This window comes from Aquarana catesbeiana, linkage group LG02 (genome assembly GCF_042186555.1).
Source record: "Aquarana catesbeiana isolate 2022-GZ linkage group LG02, ASM4218655v1, whole genome shotgun sequence".
NCBI classification, from domain to species: domain Eukaryota; kingdom Metazoa; phylum Chordata; class Amphibia; order Anura; family Ranidae; genus Aquarana; species Aquarana catesbeiana.
In genome coordinates, this window is record NC_133325.1 from 651,883,214 (window position 1) to 651,905,969 (window position 22,756).

Consider the following 22,756-nt stretch of genomic DNA (forward strand, 5'->3'; position numbering starts at 1 on the left):
GACAGCTTTCTACTTTTTTCCTCTGAGAGATGCAGCGGGAGGGGCTGAGATTCCTCTGCTTATGTAAGTCTGGAGGGGAGGGGGGGAGCGCTGGCTGGTCATGTGATCGCAATCTTGGCTCTTAAATGAGGTATTTACAGCATTTATATTTATGGATCATTCACAAAGGGGGACACTGCAACAGGAGGCAGTGCTGATAGGTTATACAGGTTAGTGTTATGAGAGCAGCAGGAGGGGGGAGGGGCAGCTCACACACAGACAAAGAGGGAAGGAGGGAGGAGGACACAGGAGCAGAGAGGAGAGCAGATAGCAAGCTGCTGATGACAGAGGCACTTAAACTGATTACAGTGTCTGGTCTCAGCAGCCATGAATACACAGTGGTCAATTTAGAGGGTGGGGAGAAACTGGCAGGATCAGCCAGGTTTTTTTTAGGTGCTACAGGAGGCCAAATGACACAGGACAAGCACTGTGTCGTATAATGTGCTTTAACCACTTTGCGACGATATACGTTGGCAGAATGGCACGGGTGGGCAAAAGGGCATGGAGGTACGTCCCCTTTAAGAAGCGGCAATGCGGGCGCGCGCTGCATTCTCCGTGACCGCAGGTCCCGCGGACTCGATGTCCACTGGGTGCCCGCGGTCGTGTCACGGAGAGGTAGAACGGGGAGATGCCTTTGTAAACAAAGTATTCCCCCGTTCTGCCTAGTGTCATGACAGAAATCCCTGCTCTCTGTCATAGAGAGCAGTGATCGCTGTCATGTGAGTTGAAGCCCATCCCCCCACAGTTAGAATCACTCCCTAGGACACACTTAACTCCTTCATCGCCCCCTAGTGGTTAACCCCTTCACTGCCAGTGTCATTTACACAGTAATCAGTACATTTTTATAGCACTGATCACTGTATGGATGACAATGGTCCTAAAATAGTGTCAAAAGTGTCCGATGTGTCTGCCATAATGTCGCAGTCACAATAAAAATTGCAGAGCGCCGCCATTACTAATAAAAAAAAAAATAATAATAAAAATGCCATAAAACTATCCCCTATTTTGTAGACGCTATAGATTTTGCAGAAACCAATCGATATATGCTTATTGCGAATATTTTTTTTTTTTTTTTTTTACCAAAAATATGTAGAAGAATACATATCGGCCTAAACTGAGGGGAAAAAAAATATTTTTTTATATATTTTTGGGGGATATTTATTATAGCAAAAAATAAAACAATATTGCGTTTTTTTTTTTTTTTTTCAAAATTGTCCCTCTTTTTTTGTTTATAGCGCAAAAAATTAAAACCGCAGAGGCGATCAAATACCACCAAAAGTAAGCTCTATTTGTGGGGAAAAAAGGACGTCAATTTTGTGTGGGTACAATGTCGCACGACTGCGCAATTGTCAGTTAAAGCGACGCAGTGCCGAATCGCAAAAATTTGTCAATTTGCTAGTGCATTTAACATTACTCTGTCCCCAGATAGACAATGCTGCTGTCCAAAGGTGTCTCCGTTGCTTCCTCATTGGAGTGGAGACACTGTAAAATCTTACCGTTAGTACACTCCTTTGACAATTGTTGTCCAACTTTCGGCCAACAAATGTTGGATGGCACGCTAGTAAATTTTCAGTGGACAAACGGTTTGACGTCAGATTTTTGGACGGTCAGTACACAAATCCGTCGCACAAAAGTACAAACACGCATGCTCAGAATCAGTGCTCACCAAACACGAAATTAGCAGAAGGGGCCCAAAGGGTGGCTCTCAAGAGCTGAAATTCCTCGTAGTACATCACTACGTTCGCGTTTGTGGCACAATTGTTATAACGTTAGTATGCAAGACAAGATCCTAGCACACGCCCTTAAGACAAAAATCAGATGCTCGGTTAGCCAACAATCATACCGTGTGTACGAGGCTTAAGACAGGAAGTGAGTTACTGGCTGGATTACCAGGTGAAAATAAAGGGGGGAAAAAAGCCTAAACAAGAAAACTAATGTAGCCACCACATTTAAGGATTGGTAAACTGCAATATATTACATTTTTGTTTTTGAGTTTTATAATGCTTTGATTTGCTTTGAGACTCTGGAACATCAACAGTGATTTGATGGCTACATACAGGATTTCTGCACATGAATAGTACAGCATGTCTTTAGTGCCATTCTTTCTGTGTAATGACACGGCAGAGCATATAACAGACCCTGGAGCACACAGCAGAGCAGGTGCACTTAGAGATAACAGCACTGCTCTGATATTGTAAACTGAGGGCATCATTTGGGATTGGTAGGGCGCATGAGGTTTGTTGTGAGGATAAATCCAGGCTGAAAGTCCTCAGATTATGGGGGTTTACAAGATCAACTCTCTCTGGTATTTCTCACATAAGATAAGAAGTATTCCTGGTAGCTTAAACCTTGTTCTAAAGTAGAATGATTGATTGGATTTTATTGTTATATAAGGTACTTTACTACCACTTCCTAAGACAGTGGAGTCATGGCATTCACATTAATGGGACAGCAGCCTATTTAACCACTTGCTTACAGGGCACTTAAACCCCCTTCCTGCCCAGACCAATTTTCAGCTTTCAGCACTCTCTCTTTGAATGACAATTGCACGGTCATGCTACAGTTAACCCAAATTATATTGTTATCATTTTTTTTCACACAGATGGAGCTTTCTTTTGGTGGTATTTAACCTCTTGACATCCTGAATTTCCAGGAGGCCGTCATATGATGGCCTCCCCTGTGCATGCGCCCTGCACGCGCCATGATCACCGAGTCACTGAGACTCGGGTGATCACCGATCCGAGTAAGGGGCCGGTCCTGGCCCCTTACCATGTGATCAGCTGTTAGCCAATGACAGCTGATCACATGATCAAAACAAAAGCTCTGTGATGGTTTTTTTTTCTCCTCACGCTGACAGCACAAGGGGAAAGAAAAGCCGATCACCGGCTCATCTGCAAGGGACATCAGTCCCGAAGAGGAAGAGGCAATTATGCCTCATCTGTGCCACCTGCCATTGCCACCTGACAGTGCCCATGAGTGCCATCTATCAATGCCCATGAGTGCCACCTATCAATGCCCACAAGTGCCACCTATCAATGCCCGCCAGTGGTGCCAATCGGTGCCACCTAGCAGTGCTGCCTATCATTGTAACCGATCAGTATCCATTATTGCCACCTATTGGTGCCCATCAGTGCCGCCTCATCAGCGTACATCAATGAAGGAGAAAAATTACCTTTTTAAAAATTTTATAACAAAATATAAAAAAATATATATTTTTTTTAAATTCGGTCTTTTTACATTTTTTTTAACAAAAAATAAAAACCACAAAGGTGATCAAATACCACCAAAAGAAAGCTCTATTTGTGAGAAAAAATTATAAAAATGTCATTTGGGTACAGTGTTGTATGACCGTGCAATTGTCAAAGTGCGTCAGCGCTGAAAGCTGAAAATTGGTCTGGATAGGAGGGGGGTTTAAGTGCCCAGTAAGCAAGTGGTTAATTGCTGCTGGGTTCTTTATTTTTTGCTAAAAAAAACAAAAAAGGACCGAAAATTTTGAAAAAAACAAAACTGTTTCATAGTTTGTTATAAAATTTTGAAAACAGGTAATTTTTCTCCTTCACTGATGTGCGCTGATGAGGCTGCACTGATAGGCGACACTGATAGGCACTGATAAGGCAGCACTAATGGGTACTGATGGGTGGCACTGAAGGGCACTGATAGGTGGCACTGATGGGCACTGGTAGGTGGCACTGATAGGTAGCACTGATTATGAGACACTGGTGGGCATTAATGGGTGGCACTGTGGGCACTGGTAGGTGGCACTGGTGGGTACTGATAGGTGGCACAGTGGTGACTGGCAGCTGACACTGGTGAGCACAGAAAATGCAGCCATGGCTTTCTGTGTGAGGGACCAATGTCCCTCTGACAGAAGCCGGTGATCGGCTTTTTTTTTCCCCTCACACTGATAGCGTGAGGGAAAAAAAAACTACCGATTACCAAGCTTCTGTTTACAGCACGTGATCAGCTGTCAGATAGCTTGCTCGGGAGGATGTCCATGGACGCCCTCCCGGCAATTAAGGCCCGCGCTGCAGACATCTTTCGGCTATAGCGCAGGCGGCAAGTAGTTCATTTATGCTGTAAAACTCTCTAAAAAAAAAAAAATAAGCCGTGGAAAATCACATCAGTTTCATATGCATTATTGTATACTACTTCTACACAGGACTACAGCCTAATCCAGCCTCTTTCCATCATGGTTCATCATCATCATGGTGCCTTCATGGTTCTTCAGGGGTGCCTTGGCAAAATGCCTCAAATTTCTTAAAAATTGTATACAAGCCAGCAGGTTGGCCAAGCCTGCATTTATGTTACGCAAAGCCAGGGGTTTCCATTGTGCAACTTTACAACTTTGAAGTGGAACGTCACTTTCCCAATCAACATTGATTATTTTTAATCCTCGTGATGCTAGCATTAGTAAACATATAGGGAAGTCTATCATATTTACGTGTTTTAAACTTTTGTTTACATTTCTTCACTTACTTCCTGGTTTCTTGCCTATGCAAATGATGCCATACATCCCAGTTATATTCAGAAACAGATGGATTCTAGGAAGTGAATGCTATGTGAATAATTTGCCCTTATTCAAGATGGCCATGTCCAGAAACGCTAGGGGGGTGTTTTTCAAAGTGATTTCCCAACAAAATAAAGCATGGACACATGGATGGGGGAGTTTGCATTGAATTACCATATTTATCACGCACCCCAATTTTAGGTGGGAAGTTTAAGGAAAAAAACTTACATTTCAAATAAAGAATTTTGCAGCAAAATTAGGGTCACAGCTCATCAATGCACCCTGCTCAGTGCCCATCTGCAGCCTCTAAATTGCCTATCAATGCACCCTGCACAGTGCCCATCTGCAGCCATTAAATTGACTAATAATGCAGCCTGTTCAGTGCCCACCTGCAGCCTATAAATTGACCAATAATGCAGCCTGTTTAGTGCTCATCTGCAGCCTCACTTTTCCCATCATTGCAGCCTTGCCAGTGTTGGATTATTCCTGCTGTCTCTGAGGGAAGAGGAGGAGCAAGCGCCGATGAATTACACAGAGCTGCGATCTCCTGTGTACCCGGCGCTCCGTCACTCACAGCTCTATGTAATTCAGCAGCGCTCACTCCTCTTCCCTCAGAGACAGCAGGGATCGGTGTATAACATGCACCCGCGATTTTCCCCTGATTTTAAGGGGGGAAAAGTGCGTGTTATACGCCAATAAATACGGTAAATAGTGTTTTTGGTTTGTGGTGCTCAGATGAGGTGATGATCCGCTTCGAGCACTATTCAGGAGAGCCGCCAGCATCCTAACAACCCGCTGATGTCATTGGTTCATAAAGCGGACATCGGGCACCTTCACAGCATTCTTGTTTGACCCCCCAGCCCCCCCTCACCATGCCTCTTTGTCAGCACTGGGGTCATGCTGGCTGCATAGGGGCGAGAAAATGAGAAACCACAAATGCTGGAATACTAGTCCATATCAGTGTACAAAAGTATATTTGCTTTGAAATAATAAATCACTTCTAATACTGAGCCTCTTATGTGTGTGGATGGATGTTGCTGCAATATGTAACCCTATTACTTTAGTTTTTTACATATTAAAATGGAGTGCCTCGAGATTGTCCATAATTTTAAAGTGTGCCTTGACTTAATAAAGGTTTAGAAACACTGGTCTAATCTCTGATTTAAATAACGCTAAAAATGTCCACGAAGGTCCCGATTTATCTAGGTCAGGGTATGTCTGGTAGTACTTAGTCACATTCATCTGGCCTTGTTCTGTGATGTAGAAGAATGGCTTCTCCAAATGTCTGCGAAGGACATTTTGTTATCTAGGTCAGGGTATATAACTAGTAGTAGTTGGTCACATTCATCTGGTTATAGCTGTACAATCAGCAGTGCAAGTACACTATTGACTATTGTTGTTTTTATTTTATAAGCTCTGTTTCTTAGTTGTTTTGTGTCTGTCAAACATCCCAACCTGCAAAAACTCATTAATAATTAATTTTTTTACAATTTAATTTGTTTTAATTGTTTTTCGCAATGCTTTTTGGGGGGGAGGGGGTTAGGGCTGTGGACAGTGTTGGTAGGGTAGGGGAGAGTGGTGTCAGTAGTGTAGTTTTTTGTTTTGTTTTGTTTTACACTTTTTTTCATTTTTTAGAATTTTTTTACAATATTTTCTTTTATATTTTTTGGGGAGGGGGCTTTGGTGAGATGTCAGGGGTCTAAACAGAACCCTGACATCTCCCCTTTGAGACAGACAAAGGGACTGAGGACACAGATTCCCCAGTCCCTTTCTCAGCACTAAAGATGAATGAACAGGAGACAGAGGCTCCTGTTCATTCATAAACTGAGCAGAGTAAACACAGTTTACTCTGCTCAGTTATCACAGGACACAGAGGGGGCCGGGGGAGGAGCACACAGAACAGCTGGGAATGATCGGTGCAGCGGGGAGCAGCTGTGATTACCGATCCCTGTATAGCTTTTTACCTGACAGCCACAGGAGGGAGAGAAGAAGTGGCTGTCAGCTAAAAATCGATACAGAGGAGATCGGTGTTCTCATCTGTTCCCTGTCACACTGATCATTCCCGGGAGTTCGTGAGGCGCTTGTGGGTATGCGGGAGATTTGAGATGTATGGTAACTGTTGCCAATTAAGTGTTAACACACTTATCCCTGCACACTATATACATTTTTTCTTGAGGTTATCCTTGTTTTATGTTCCTAAATCAGCACTTTTAGGACTTATTCACATGGGCACCTGGGGGGAGGGGGGTTTAGCAGTAAATGTAGATGGTTGAGCTGTGATTTTACTGCCCCCCGCCCCCACCATCACATAACATAAAAACACAGCAATGCAGTCGCTCAGGATTATATCCATGCCACAGCAAAATTTTAATTAGGTAGGGTAAATTGGGCAGTGAGGAGGCAACATATTGCCTCCCTACCACCTGTCAAATGCCCCTGAAAATGAATCCACTACAAATCGCTTTGTAGAGGGGCAGCGAGCACTGCTGCATGTATGAATAAGCCCTTTGTGTGTCTTACTGAAACCAACAATTTTTCTTTCTTTTTTTTTTTTTTTTTTTTTTTTTGGGACAGTGGTTTTAGTTGCTGTCTAACTTGCTTCCTGTTCTAGCAATGTAATGCTAACGGGCAGGAAATGAGCAGTAAAATCCCAACAGAGGCTCAAACTCTTCTAACAAAAATGTGTTTTGGCTGCAGACTTTACATACGGTGAGGGAAATTTACTAAGACTATAGTAGCCAGAATCTGGAGCAGCTGGTCCAAAGAAATTAATTTTAGTAAACTACCATTACCAACTGATGCAGCTGCTGTGTGTGCTGTATTATACTGTAGTAGCATCAGCTACATACAGTATTTGGGACTTTGTTCCAGCAGCAATACAGGCGACTTCCCGTCTGCTGCCGGAACTGAAGAGAGTCGGCCTGAATTCAGATCCACCATTCAGGAGAAGCCTTGTATTGTTATCATTGAATACAAATACAAACCTTCCTCTGATTGGCAGAGGACGGGGAGGCAGGAGGATGATGTCATGATTTCTACCTCACTTGTAATTTTGGGCAGCAGACGGGAAGTTGCCCCTACTGCTGCTGGAGCATAGACTGCATTTAGCTGATGCTACTACATTATAGTACAGTGCACACATTGGCCACATCAGTTAGTAATGCAAATAATTTGTATGGGCCAGCTTGGCTAAAGTCAAAGTAAAACTGGAATTCTAACAGTTTGTCACTGCATCTTCATTGTCCTGTCAGCATTTTGAAGGTGGGGAGGTAACTCCATTGTATTCCTTAACTCTGAGGCAGAAATACTGTGTGTAAATCACAAAAGTAGCTGGACAGAATTACAAATCCTTAGACATATAGAACAGCTGACATATAATGTATCTGGCAGTTTGTCTGGAGCTCAGCTTTAATGTTGGTAGCATGTTTTTTAATTGAATACGTGGCCTTATGCCATGTTTGTTGATTGTGTCCCTCAATGTGACCCACTCCTGCCCCCTGTCAATATATCTTCACTTCAACAGTTTTTAAACTGCATATTGCAATTATAATATGTTTTCTTGTTTGCTTGACTTGCTTTAAGGATACCGGTACAGCGCTATATGACTGGAGCCTCCAAGGCGTTGTAACCCTGGAGTCTTTGTGGAAAGATGGTGGAAAGAAGAAGTTTGCAAAAAAAGAAGAAAAGGTAGGGCTGTTATACAAATATATAACTGTCAAAATGTGTGACTTGTGTTATAAGGATTTCTGTTAACATATATAGGTATTTTAGGGATTACACTGGCAAACAACAAACTGTCCATTTTTTTTTTTTTTTTTAAATATAATTTTTAGTGGCTAGCTAGATCCTCATGACCTGTCTATTGCCTGGGCTGTGCAGTCTTGGTACACTCCCATAGCCTAGGGATATATTCAAACACTCTGTACCAGCAATCATTAAGTGTCCCCCTTGATTGTCTGTGCAGTATTAACACCAAAGCTGCAGGGAGCGCTTTTCAGCTTTAAGGATCTGTGCTGAGTATCCAATAAAACCCACGAATATGGCCATTGAAGATGTCTCCAATCCCTACACTGGCTCCCAATCACCCAGCGCATTAAATTCAAAATACTAACCACAACATACAAAGCCATTCACAACTCTGCCCCGAGCTACATCACTAATCTTGTCTCCAAATATCACCCAAATCGACCTCTCCGCTCTTCTAAAAGACCTCCTGCTTTCAAGCTCTCTCATCTCCACCCATGCTCGTCTCCAGGATTTCTCCAGAGCCTCTCCCATCCTCTGGAACTCGCTACCTCCATCTATCCGGCTATCCCCTACTCTTGCTACCTTCAGGCGATCCCTGAAAACTCATCTCTTCAGGAAAGCCTATCACGTCTCCAACTAATCTCCTACCACTTCCATCAGCGCATTCCCCACAGTTACAACCTTTTGTACCACCTGCCCCACCCTATTAAGGGCCCTCTTAATCCTCTTGTATTTTATTGTATTATAACTGTATTGTCTCCCTTTTATATTGTAAAACGCTACGTAAACTGTTGGCGCTATATAAATCCTGAATAATAATAATAATAATAATGTCTGCTTTGGTGTAAAACATGCTCTTAGCAGAGCTGGATGACACAAAGTTAAGGGTAATGCTTAGATTTTATCTAAGCTCCCACTTTCAAAACATGTTTAGTAAAATTACTATAATTGCTATGAGTACATAACAAAGACAGAATACCAGAAAAAACACCAAAGAACACTATTCATTCCCATGCAAGGCTAAACAGACCTTTAAGACATAACTGCTATGGGGAATTTCAAAACCATTTACTTACGTCATTTACTGACACACTCATTACTGTAAAAGAGTAAATTCTGCATGAACAACATATTTCATAGACTTAAATACTGTTTTTCAGGATATCACACAGACAGAGGCGGCTCTTAGACCTCGCATTCACAGGGGCCACAAGGCCGCCTAGTTTGCCTAATTAAAGTACCGCCTCTGCTGGCAGCCGGGAACCCTGCCATCAGCACAGTCCTAAGTCCACTCACTGCTACATGGTGAGACAGTGGGCTGCAATTGGGGACCAGTTTATCAGGTGATCGGAGCTCACAGACAGCTCCAGATCATAGCAGGGGAGAGCCGCTCAGCAGAGCCAGTGCTGACACACCTCCCCCGCGGCCCGTACAGCCAGACAGGAGAGGAGAGATAGTTGCATCTACTCCTCCTCCTCCTCCTCCCATCCTCTCCTTCTGTGTCTGCCCCACCCACACTCCCAGACTGTGTTCTGCCTACGAAAAGGGGATGTGTGGGCCCAGCAAGCTCTGCAGCCTGATCCATCTATCTGTGCAGTCCCTCCTGCCTCCCAGTGAGTACTTTGATATATCGGCATAGTTCGATTGTATGCGAGGTTGAAAAAAGAAACAAGTCCATCAAGTCCAACCTATGTGTGTGCTTATATGTCAGTATTACATTGTATATCCCTATATGTTGCGGTCGTTCAGGTGCTTATCTAATCGTTTTTTTGAAACTATCGATGCTCCCCGCTGAGACCACCGCCTGTGCAAGGGAATTCCACATCCTTGCCGCTCTTACAGTAAAGAACCCTCTATGTAGTTTATGGTTAAACCTCTTTTCTTCTAATGAGTGGCCACGTGTCTTATTAAACTCCCTTCCGCGAAAAAATTTTATCCCTATTGTGTGGTCAACAGTACGGTATTTGTAAATTGAAATCATATCCCCTCTCAAGCGTCTTTTCTCCAGAGAGAATAAGTTCAGTGCTTGCAATCTTTCTTGATAACTAATATCCTCCAGACCCTTTATTAGCTTTGTTGCCCTTCTTTGTGCTCGCTCCATTTCCAGTACATCCTTCCTGAGGACTGGTGCCCAGAACTGGACAGCATACTCCAGGTGCGGCCGGACCAGAGTCTTGTAGAGTGGGAGAATTATCGTTTTATCTCTGGAATTAATCCCCTTTTTAATGCATGCCAATATTCTGTTTGCTTTGTTAGCAGCAGCTTGGCATCCTTTTCCATCCTAGATTCCCCCAGAGGTTCACCCTCTATTGAGTAGATTGCATTCGTATTTTTGCCACGCAAATGCATTATTTTACATTTTTCTACATTAAACCTCATTTGCCATATATATAAAAATAATTCAGTCCGGATGGCCACACTCCATCAAAGATTGTTTTATTGGTTAAAATCCATACAGCAAAAGATGAAATCGCTTGCTAACATGTTTCACACCGTAACTACTGGTGCTTACTCATAGCTGAGTGAAACCAATTTCATCTTTTGCTCTATGGATTTTAACCAATAAAGAAATCTTTGATGGAGTGCGGCCATCCGGATTGAATTCTTTCTATAGGCTAATTGCATACTGAGCCAGCACCTGTACCTTGTGGAGGGGAGATCCTGTGACACGGACACCTGGAGCAGGTTCTTTTTCTGTTCATTTGCCATGTAGTTGCCCACCCCATTAATTTGTTCAGATCTTCTTGCAAGGTTTCCACATCCTGCGGAGAAGTTATTGTCCTGCTTAGCTTAGTGTCATCCGCAAATACAGAGATTGAACTGTTTACCCCATCCTATAGGTCGTTTATGAACAAATTAAACAGGATTGGTCCCAGCACAGAACCATGGGGGACCCCACTACCCACCCCTGACCATTCTGAGTATTCCCCATTTATCACCACCCTCTGAACCCGCCCTTGTAGCCAGTTTTCAATCCATGTACTCACCCTATGGTCCATGCCAAAGGACCTTACTTTGTATCCTTCCTTTCTTATGCCCTCCTGCTCCCCCTGCACTGTGCCCCTTACCCTCCCCCTGTGCTGTGCCCTCCTGCTCCCCTTGTACTGTACTGTGCCCACTTACCCTCCCCCTGTGCTGTGCCCTCCTGCTCCCTCCTTTACTGTACCCTCCTGCCCTGTGCAGACTTACCCTTCCCCTGTGCTGTGCCCTCCGGCTCCCCCCTCTGTGCTGTACCCTCCTGCCCCCTGTACTGTGCCCACTTACCCTCCCCCATGCTGTGCCCTCATGTTCCCCCCTTTACTGTGTCCACTTATCCTCCCCCTGTGCTGTGCCCTCCTCCTTTTGTACTGTACCCCCTTGCCCATTCTACTGTGCCCACTTACCCTCCCCCTGTGCTATGCCCTCCTGCTCTCTCTTTTACTGTACCCTCCTTCCCTGTGCCAACTTACCCCCTCCCCCTGTGCTGGGCCCTCCTGCTCCCCCTGTACTGTACCCTCCTGCCCCCTGTACTGTGTCCACTTACCCTCCCCCTGTGCTGTAAGCTCCTTATAAAGTTAATTTTTATTGCTTGAATTATTCTTCCCATTATGGGTGTAAGTGGGGCATCATGCCTAAGTTTTGCCTAAGGCCTCTCAAAGCCTAGAGCTGCCTCTGCACACAGATAATTTAATAAGATGTTTATTTCATTTAAAGTCTGCCCCATCTGTGAATAGTAACCAGTCGTCAGCTGAGGAGACTACACAAAGTTCATCTGAAAGCTCTAAATAAAGGTGAGTCTGATGGACTGTATATCTATCCATTTGTTATAGAGTCACATGCTAAAGTGAAGACCACACAGGTTAAAAAAAAAGCAGTCCTGGTTTATTAGAGCTGCATGGATTGAATTGATCCATGCATTACCTAAAGCAGCCAATCAGGTTTTATACCTTGGTGAAACAAAAACTAAAATCTGGATATATATACGAGTCATAAATTAATTTTATTTACAGTAATGCGCACCTGTGCCTAGGTTGAGGATGTTAAAGCAATACCATATTCTTAAGCAGTAAAGAGCTTTAAAACAAACCTTTAATGAGTTCTGAAGCTGCAGGTATTGTGGTGCAAGCCCCCTCTCTAAAGTCACAACAGAGGCACTTGAAATTGCAACTCCATTTCACTTGTTTTCTCTGATGGCCTGCCAACCTTCTAATGTGTAAAAACGCTGTTAGATGCCAAGTGCAAACTGACTTTAGAGTCTCTGTTTGAGTCTTCAGGATGGATTACCCCAAAGTACATACAGTTAGAGAGGTCAGTGATGGCTTGTTTTACAGTGCATCCGGAAAGTATTCACAGAGCTTCACTTTTTCCACATATTGTTATGTTACAGCCTTATTCCAAAATTGATTAAATTATTTTCCTCAAAATTCGACAAATCATACCCCATAATGATGACCTGGAAGAAGTTTGTTTGAAATCTTTGCAAATTTATTAAAAATAAAAAATTTAAAAAATCACATGTACATAAGTATTCACAGCCATTGCTCAATACTTTGTTTCAGCACCTTTGGCACCAATTACAGCCTCAAGTCTTTCTGAGTATGATGCTACAAGCTTGGCACACCTATTTTTCGTCAGTTTCTCTCATTCTCCTTTGTAGGACCTCTCAAGCTTCATCAGGTTGGATGGGGAAAGTCGGCGCACAGCCATTTTCCGATCTCTCCAGAGATGTTCAATCGGGTTGGTCTTGGTTCTGGCTGGGCCACTCAAGGACATTGACAGATTGTCCCGTAGCCACTCTTGTTAACTTGGATGTGTGCTTGGGGTCGTTGTCCTGTTGGAAGATGAACCTTTGCCCCTGTCTGAGGTCCAAAGCGCTCTGGAGCAGGTTTTCATCAAGGATGTCTCTTTACATTGCTGCATTCATCTTTCCCTCGATCCTGACTAGTCTCTCAGTTCCTGCTGCTGAAAAACATACCCACAGCATGATCCTGCCCCCACCATGCTTTTTACTGTAGGGATGGTATTGGCCAGGCGATGAGCGGTGCCTGGTTTCCTTCAGACGTGACGGTAGCAATTCAGGCCAAAGAGTTGAACCTTTGTTTCATCAGACCAGCGAATTTTGTTTCTCATGGTCTGAGAGTCCTTCAGGTGCCTTTTGGCAAACTGTCATGTGCCTTTTACTGAGGAGTGGCTTCCATTTGGCCAGTCTACCATACAGGCCTGATTGGTGGAGTGCTGCAGAGATGGTTTTATTTATTTTTATTTATTTCAGGTACTTATATAGCGGCGTCAATTTACGCAGTGCTTTACATATACATTATACATTCACATCAGTCCCTACACCCTCAAGGGGCTTACAATCTAAGGTCCCTAACTCACATTCATACATACTAGGGACAATTTAGACAGGATCCAATTAACCTACCAGCATGTCTTTGGAGTGTGGGAGGAAACCGGAGTACCCGGAGGAAACCCACGCAGACACAGGGAGAACATGCAAACTCCAGGCAGATAGTGTCGTGGTCAGGATTCGAACCAGTGACCCTTCTTACTGCTAGGCGAGAGTGCTACTCACTACACCACTGTGCCGCCTATGGTTGTTCTGGAATATTTTCCTCTCTCCACAGAGAAATGCTGGAGCTTTGTCAGAGTGACCATTGGGTTCTTGGTCTTCTCCCTGACTAAGGCCCTTCTCCCCCAATGGCTTAGTTTGTCTGGGCAACCCGCTCTAGGAAGAGTCCTAGTGGTTCCAAACTTCTTCCATTTACAGATGATGGAGGCCAGTGTGTTCATTGGGACCTTCAATGCTGCAGAAATGTTTCTGTACCCTTCCCCAGATATGTGCCTCAATACAATCCTGTCTCTGATGTCTACAGACAATTTCTTGGACTTCGTGGCTTGGTTTGTGCTGTGACATGCACTGTTAACTGTGGGACCTTTTATATAGACAGGTGTGTGCCTTCCCAAATCATGTCCAATCAACTGAATTTACCACAGGTGGATTCCAATCAAGTTGTAGAAACATCTCAAGGATGATCTGAGGAAACAGGATACACCTGAGCTCAATTTTGAGTGTCATGCCAAAAACTGTGAATACTTCTGTACATGTGATTTATTCGTTTTTTATATTTAATACATTTGCAAAGATTTCAAACAAACTTTTTTTCACGTTGTCATTATGGGGTATTGTTTGTAAAATTTTGAGGAAAATAATTAATTGAATCCATTTTGGAATAAGGCTGTAACATAAAATGTGGAAAAAGTGAAGCGCTGTGAATACTTTGCAGATGCACTGTATGTATATGCTTTAATGCCCATCCCCTAGGCACAGGTGCACTTTGATACTACAGTGCAGTGCTCCATACAAGAGTACATTTCATACACACTGTATGTTTGCAACTATTAAAAGTATAAGATGTTGCCTTTAGTTAAAAGGAAATGGAACTTCCCTGCTGCGTGTGTAGTAAAGGGAAGCTTTCATACATTTCGTAAGCACATCTTTTTGGCCTTCATGGTCACAATTTCTAGGAGTTGCAGTCTTCACTTTCGGTACAGTGGATGCTAATGTGGTAGCTTTGTGGCCACAAGAAACTGTCCTGCCATGACATGCTTGTAAGGCAACTGGTGTTCCTGCTCAGATAGATATTTATGTGTTCTTGCAGTTCATGCATGTACCTATTTTTGTGTTTTACATTTATTTGTTCATCTGACAAGGGTAAGTAGTTAAACTAATATATATTACAAATGGACTTTTTCTGCATTTAAACTGAAACCATTTATTCTATTTTTTTTTCTCTATTACATGAGTATTTCCAGATGTTTGCAAAAACAATTGAGTACAGTCTTTGATACTTTTTTAATGATGATTTTTCTAATGATTGGTAGACCTTGAAGAAGGTGGTGCACCTCAAAAACTTGTCCTGCAAATGTGGATGTTAGTGTAAATGAAAAAAAAACTATCACAAACAGTACTCAATTGTTTTTGTAACAAGTGCACTAATATGGCTACTATCATCTCAAGCAGATGTTTGCAGAGAGAGGAAACTGTCTGCTAGTTAGAATGCTGCTGCGGATGTGTAGATGGCTCTGTTGGGCCAAATACAGTCTCCACCTGTTCTACTCACACACACATCTGTACAGCAGCTATTGCAAAAATGGTGCATCTGTAATCTTCACCTCTTCAATGATAAATCACTACTGATAGTCATTTTCCCCAACAAGTCAGGAGAGGAACCTTGATATGCACTATTTGCATCTAAAAACCACATAATGTGACCCCAGCAAAATTTCACTAAAACAACCCTTTACTGAAATAAATCTGTGTAGGACATCCCTGTGCCTTTAAATAAATCATTTTAGAGCATCTCTGTGCCTCTGCCAGAGACCCAGCATGCCTTCCACCAGTGTTTTCCTAATAATGTTGGACAGACACAGACAAATCGTTATGGTTGTCTGGTTTCGACCAGCCAGCTTGCACATTAACATCTCTTAGCTTCAGAAACCGAAACATCGTGGCTTTTGGAGATTTAACCACTTCAGCCCCGGAAGAATTTACCCCCTTCCTGACCAGAGCACTTTTTGCGATTAGGCACTGCGTCGCTTTAACTGACAACTGCGCGGTCGTGCGACATTGTACCCAAACAAAACTGACATCCTTTTTTTCCCATAAATAGAGCTTTCTTTTGGTGGTATTTGATCGCCTCTGCGGTTTTTATTTTTTGTGCTATAAACAAAAACAGAGCCACAATTTTGAAAAACAAACGCATTATTTTTTACTTTTTGCTATAATAAATATCCCCCAAAAATATATTAAAAAAATTATATTTTTTCCCTCAGTTTAGGCCATTATGTATTCTTCTACATATTTTTGGTAAAAAAAAAATCACAATAAGCATATGTCGATTGGTTAGCGCAAAAGTAATAGCGTCTACAAAATAGTGGATAGATTTATAGCATTTTTATTATTTCTTTTTTACTAGTAATGGCGGTGATCTGCGATTGTTATTGTGACTGCATTATCATTTTGACACATTTTTGGGACCATTGGCATTAATATAGCGATCAATGCTATAAAATTACATTGATTACTGTAAAAATTTCACTGGCAGTGAAGGGGTTAACACTAGGGGCGCTCGAGGGGTTAACTATGTTCCCTGGGAGGTGATTCTAACTGAAGGGGGAGGGGACTGACTGGAGGAAGTGACAGATCATGGTTCCTAGCTAATAGGAACACACAATCTGTCTCCTGTAAGAACAGAACAGGGAAGTGTGTGTTTACACACACTCGTCCCTGTTGTGTCTCCCCTGCTCACAATCGCTGGTGGCCGGCAATCATTGCGACCGTCGGCCATGAGCACCGGCACCCCCGCGAGTAGATGTATAGCTATGACCAGGGCCAATCCTGGACGGGGTGCAGTGCACCCGGGCGCCACAGGGGTGGGGGCGCTGAAGTGCCAGAGTGCTCCCCTCCGTCGTCGTCCTCCTCTCCTTGTCCGTAGGTGGCTCTCTCCACCGGTCACCGCCGCTGCTGTGTTTCTTGCCGAAGCCCATCTCCTCTCCCTCCTCCTGTCAGAGGAGGAGAGCGAAATGAGATCGGAGCGGCTGTCTCTGTGTACAGAGAGACCAGCCGCGCAGTGACATCACTGGGGGGGGCGTGCCCAACGTGTTCCAGTTCTCCTCCTCCTGTGTCTCGCTGCTGCCCAAGCCTGACATGCTCTCTTCTCCACCCGGGCGGCGGGGCTGCACACTGTCCTCTCCAGCTGCCGCCCAGGTGTTTTTAATTAGCCTAATGGAGGGGGGTGGTTTGTTCTGGGGTGTCTATACTAATGTGGGGGGGTGGTTTGTCCTGGGGGGTCTGTACTAATGTAGGGGGGGTGGTTTGTCCTGGGGGGTCTGTACTAATGGAGAGGGGGTGGTTTGTCGGGGGGTTTGTCCTGGGGGTCTGTACTAATAGAGGGGTGGTTTGTTCTGGGGGGTCTGTACTAATGTAGGGAGTTGGTTTGTCCTGAGGGGGGATCTGTACTAATGGAGGGGGGTGGTTTGTCCTGGGAGGGTCTGTACTAATGGAGGGGGGTGGTTTGTCCGGGGTTCTGTACTAATGGAGGGGGGTGGTTTGTTCTGGGGGGTCTGTACTAATGGAGGGGGTGGTTTGTTCTGGGGGGGTCTGTACTAATGGAGGGGGGGGTGGTTTGTCCTGGGGGGGTCTGTACTAATGGAGGGGGGTCGTTTGTTCTACTGGGGTCTGTACTAATGCAGGGGGGTGGTTTGTTCTGAGGGGGTCTGTACTAATGGAGGAGGGGTGGTTTGTCTGGGGGGTCTGTACTAATGGAGGGGGGGGGTTTGTCTGGGGGGTCTGTACTAATGGAGGGGGTGGTTTGTTCTGGGGGGGTCTGTACTAATGGAGGGGGGGGGGTTTGTCTGGGGGGTCTGTACTAATGGAGGGGGTGGTTTGTTCTGGGGGGGTCTGTACTAATGGAGGGGGGGTGGTTTGTCCTGGGGGGGTCTGTACTAATGGAGGGGGGTCGTTTGTTCTACTGGGGTCTGTACTAATGCAGGGGGGTGGTTTGTTCTGAGGGGGTCTGTACTAATGGAGGAGGGGTGGTTTGTCTGGGGGGTCTGTACTAATGGAGGGGGGGGGTTTGTCTGGGGGGTCTGTACTAATGGAGGGGGTGGTTTGTTCTGGGGGGATCTGTACTAATGGAGGGGGGGTGGTTTGTCCTGAGGGGGGTCTATACTGATAGAGGGGGGTGTTTTGTCCTGCGGGGGTCTGTACTGAGAGAGGTGTTTATACTTAGTGGGGAGTCTGTACTGAGGGGCTACTATAGTTGGTGGAGGGGGGGTGACACCATGTTTTACTGCACAGGGTGACACCAACCCTAGTGATGCCACTGCAACTGCGGGCTCTTATTTCCCCCCTCCCTCTCCTCCTCGCACGCGCTGCTGTACTAGTGAGCGGCACACTATGTTTCTTCCCCTGCCTTCATATCGGCCAGGGAAGAAAAAAAAAAAAAGGAGCAAAGAAGAGGATTGTGGGACATGTAGTCCCGAGGACTGGCAGCCCCACTGTAACACGGAAACTGCAGCCCACACAGTATGCTCAGCTGAATGGGAGAGAGCGAGAGCCAGGAGCTCGGGAAATCTTTCGGGGAAGTGCACCCAGGACTCCAGAGGTAGAGGGCAGTGCTGAGGGAACGCCACCAGAGGGAAAGCCACACAGCCTGGCGCCATCCCTGGTGGAGAAAGGAATGGAGTCATTGCCAGAATACAGATCTGGGCTCTACCCAGCAGAGTCGCCACGGGCAATTCAGAGTGAGCTGACTCCCTGATCAGAGGAACCGTTGTTGCTGTATCTCTGGGTCAGGTAAGAGGGCCAATTGGCCATTATCTATTAACGTCCATAGGAACTGCAGTCTCTGACCATCTCTTGTAACATGTCTGCAGTCTCTGACCATCTTCTGTATTATGTCTGCTGTCTCTGACCATCTCCTGTAATATGTCAGCATGCTCTGACCATCTCCTGTACTATGTCTGCAGTCTCTGACCATCTCCTGTACTATGTAAATGATAAACAAATGCAGCGCTAAATATAGTGAATGGTAGGAAGGTGTGTTCACATCCTATATGAAAATCACATCCTATATCATATAGTGAGTGACAGGATGGTGTGTTCACATCTTATATAAAATTCATATGGTGACCGTTACAAATGATTTTTATAGGTTGAGAATAAACCAAAATCGGCAAACATTCACAAATAACTAGAAATTAAAAAATGTCCATAGTGGTTGAAAGTTCATTGACATATATAGTGCAGCGTTCTTAAAGTGAGGTAAGAACTGGAACCAAGCGTAGATAATGATTTCAATTCAAGCAAAAATCTTCATAAATTCGGAATCAAAGTATAAGTGGCAGAAGTGAATACCCTTACCGGAGGAGGTGGAAACAGTCACCGTACGGTGGAGTGTCATATGAGCTTATAGGGGTCAAACGATCCCAGGGATGCTGTGCTGGAAAATCCTGGTGGTAGGTTCCATCCGGGACAACCGTGGTTGTGAGGTGCTCTGTGGATCCACAGCAGATAGAGGGATGACTCTCAAAGGAAGCAGGCTGTTGGAGAAGACGACTTCCACCCCATGAGTGTTCAGTTCATAAGGAAAGGAAAAAAATCTCCACATAGGGTATGAATCCAATATAAAAAGTAGTTTTATTTAAAAATTGCTGGAAAACTCCTTAACGTGCACTGAATCGAGTAAATAAAAAGTGATCATAAAGTAGAGATAAAATCGCGTGGTAACAAAACATCAGAAGCTTTAGCGACCCGACATGTTTCGGACGATGGTCCTTCAACTGGGGCATATATGTATATCTCCTGTAATATGTCTGCAGTCTCTGACCATCTCCTGTAATAGGTCTGCAGTCTCTGACCATCTCCTGTACTATGTCTGCAGTCTCTGACCATCTCCTGTAATAGGTCTGCAGTCTCTGACCATCTCCTGTACTATGTCTGCAGTCTCTGACCATCTCCTGTACTATGATTGCAGTCTCTGACCATCTCCTGTACCATGTCTGCAGTCTCTGACCATCTCTTGTAACATGTCTGCAGTCTCTGACCATCTCCTGTACCATGTCTGCAGTCTCTGACCATCTCTTGTATCATGTCTGCAGTCTTTGACCATCTCCTGTACCACGTCTGCAGTCTCTGACCATCTCCTGTACCATGTCTGCAATCTCTTACCATCTCCTGTACCATGTCTGCAATCTCTGACCATCTTCTGTATTATGTCTGCAATCTCTGACCATCTTCTGTATTATGTCTGCAGTCTCTGACAATCTCCTGTACTATGATTGCAGTCTCTGACAATCTCCTGTACTATGATTGCAGTCTCTGACCGTCTCTTGTATCATGTTTGCAGTCTCTGACCATCTCCTGTACTATGTCTGTGGGCTCTTTCGAAACAGACTCTAAAACAGAAGCCCTCTCTGTGTGCTCAGAGTGACTCCCTCCAGGTCTCATTAGTGTACACTCTTCCTGTATTTTCTTTATTGTTAAAAGATCATGGGAGGATCCTAGGGTAACGAAGACTTCTTAGGGGAGCATCTCTGTGTTTGAGTCGTTGCCATAGAAACATTTGTAAAGGGGAGGAGTTGGTAAGATGACCACGCCCACGTGGGGGCGCCAGAAATATTTCTGCACCCAGGGGCCCTGGCTATGACGGCTCGCGCAGGGGAGCCAACCTGCTGCAGTGCAACTGCGGCGGTTGGTCGGAAGGCGGTTAAGCTGGCCATTTACAGTACTACTAGAATTTCTTTAGAAAATTTGTGTTTTCTGAATGTTTGTTCTATTTGCTAATGGTTACTAGGGTCAAATCAATGATCGCTTTTGACTGTAGTAACAAGAAAATGAGAAGGAGCAGGATGGCAATTTTTTTCTCAAACGGACAAAATTCTAACTGGAAATATGGTTTTCATTCAGGAAAATCATACATATACTCTGTATTAGGGATGCACCGATACCATTTTTTTTTTTTTTTTACAATGAGTACAAGTACCGATACTTTTTTTTTTTTTTTTTTTTTTAGTACTCGCCAATTACCGATTCCTACCGCAACTGTTTTGTTTTAACTTCCGCTGCAAGCATTGAAAAGTTATTTACAAATGAAATAAATAGATTTTTTTTTAATTTTAGTGCTTTTTCAATGTGAAATGTGTAAATATATGTTAATATATATGTGTAAAAATATTCACTAGCAAACAAAAAAAAAAATTTTAATTGTTTATCGTTTATAAAATAGACGTTAACAAAAGAAAAAAAAAGCAGGAAAATAATAATTAAATGGAGGAGAATAGGGAGTAAATTAAGGGTTATTAAGGGGTTAAACAGAGGAACATTTGTTCATCCCTTTGATCTGCAGATGTAGAAACAGAAATATACAAAAAGAAACAATGTTTCTTTTTATTTTAGCAGGGCTGAGCAATGTTGTTAATAAACTTTGCCAGCTGCTTTTTTTTTTTTTTTTTTTTTGACAGCTCCAATTACCGGACTTCTTTAACACTGGGGAGACCCACTGACAGCTCGGTTCAGTATCGGTGCATTTGCACGAGTACCGATACTTGTGCAAATACTCTATCGGCACCGATACTAGTATTGGTGCAACCCTACTCTATATGTAATGCACGTGTTCTAGAACAAAGGAACCCTGTTTAATAGGATTTGGATTCCATTCATGTGGGAGATCTGGATATCATTTTAACTACTTGACCTTCAGAAAGGTTTTTTCCCCCCTTCATGACCAGACCATTTTTAGCTATTCAGCATTGTGCTACTTTAACTGGCAATTGCACGGTCATGCAACACTGTACACAAATGAAATTTACATAATTTTTCCACACAGATAGAGCTTTCTTTGGGTGATATTTGATATTTTTTTTTTTATTTTGCTATATAAATGAAAAAAAACAAAAATTTTCTGTTATAAAACCAAATTTTCTAAATTTAGGCCAAAATGTATTTTGCTACATGACTTTGGTAAAAACATCCCAATAAGTGTATATTAATTGGTTTGTGTGAAAGTTATAACATCTACAAAATTATGGTGTATATACCAAACTATGCATTCATAGTATATATACCGAACTTTGCATTCATTTGTATTTCATAAAAATGTTTATAAACCTTTACAAGTCAATAAAAATACTGCATAAATTGTGATGCAGACCAAGATTTCCTCTGTCCCTTGTGCATCTGGATTTAGGGCTGGATTCACCCCGAGATTGCACAGGAATGCGACACACAGGAGTGCGATTCCTGTGTGATGGTTTTTGACAGCCCATTAATTTGAATGAGCTGCAAAATGCATCGGACCATGGGAAAAGTAGTCATCGCACTACTATTAAAAACGCTGTACTGTGGTTTATGCCTGAGGTTTGTTAGAACATTTTTAAAATGCATACACAGATCAAATCCTGTGTTCTGAGTATCTAGAATGAGAGTGTGCATCACACGTCAGTCACTTTGATGTGAATTTCAACGTATAATAACGTATTTCTCTGTGTACAGGTTCCTCCATTGTGCGATTACATTGTGGAACAGCTTCCAGTTCATCTCAGGAAATCCACAACTTGCACTGATGCACCAGAAGGAGTGTCTTTGTGAACTAAGGCACATGCACTTGGCAGTTACTCATGATCCAAAGTCAGATTCTGTTATTTATGTACCAAATTGACATCAGCCAATAAAATCTTTTATTTGCGTTTGCTTGGGCTTTAATTGCATGCATATACAGAAGCTTGTATGTTACAAATTAGATATTAATGGAGACCTGTCATGAAAAACATGCAGAGCCCATTGTTGCTGACCTCCATCTAAAAATGCAGAATACCAAGCTCTCTCTGGCTTTAGTACTTTCCTGGTCACTGACCTGGAATAAGCATCCAGTCACAGCTCTTAAAATTCCCAACTCACACCCTTGTTCAAATTGCAATAAA

At 43.5% G+C, this 22,756-nt stretch overlaps 1 protein-coding gene across 1 annotated transcript in view; it reads left to right on the forward strand.

The window, feature by feature from the left end:
- Positions 1-22,525, forward strand: part of APOO (apolipoprotein O) — a 128,048-nt gene extending 105,523 nt beyond the window's left edge. The window contains exons 7-9 of the mRNA XM_073616513.1: positions 8,129-8,233; positions 11,987-12,063; positions 22,329-22,525. Coding sequence (XP_073472614.1) covers positions 8,129-8,233; positions 11,987-12,061 — 180 coding nt within the window. The 3' untranslated portion in view covers positions 12,062-12,063; positions 22,329-22,525. The remainder of the gene's footprint in view (positions 1-8,128; positions 8,234-11,986; positions 12,064-22,328) is intronic.
- Positions 22,526-22,756: the final 231 nt, after the last annotated feature.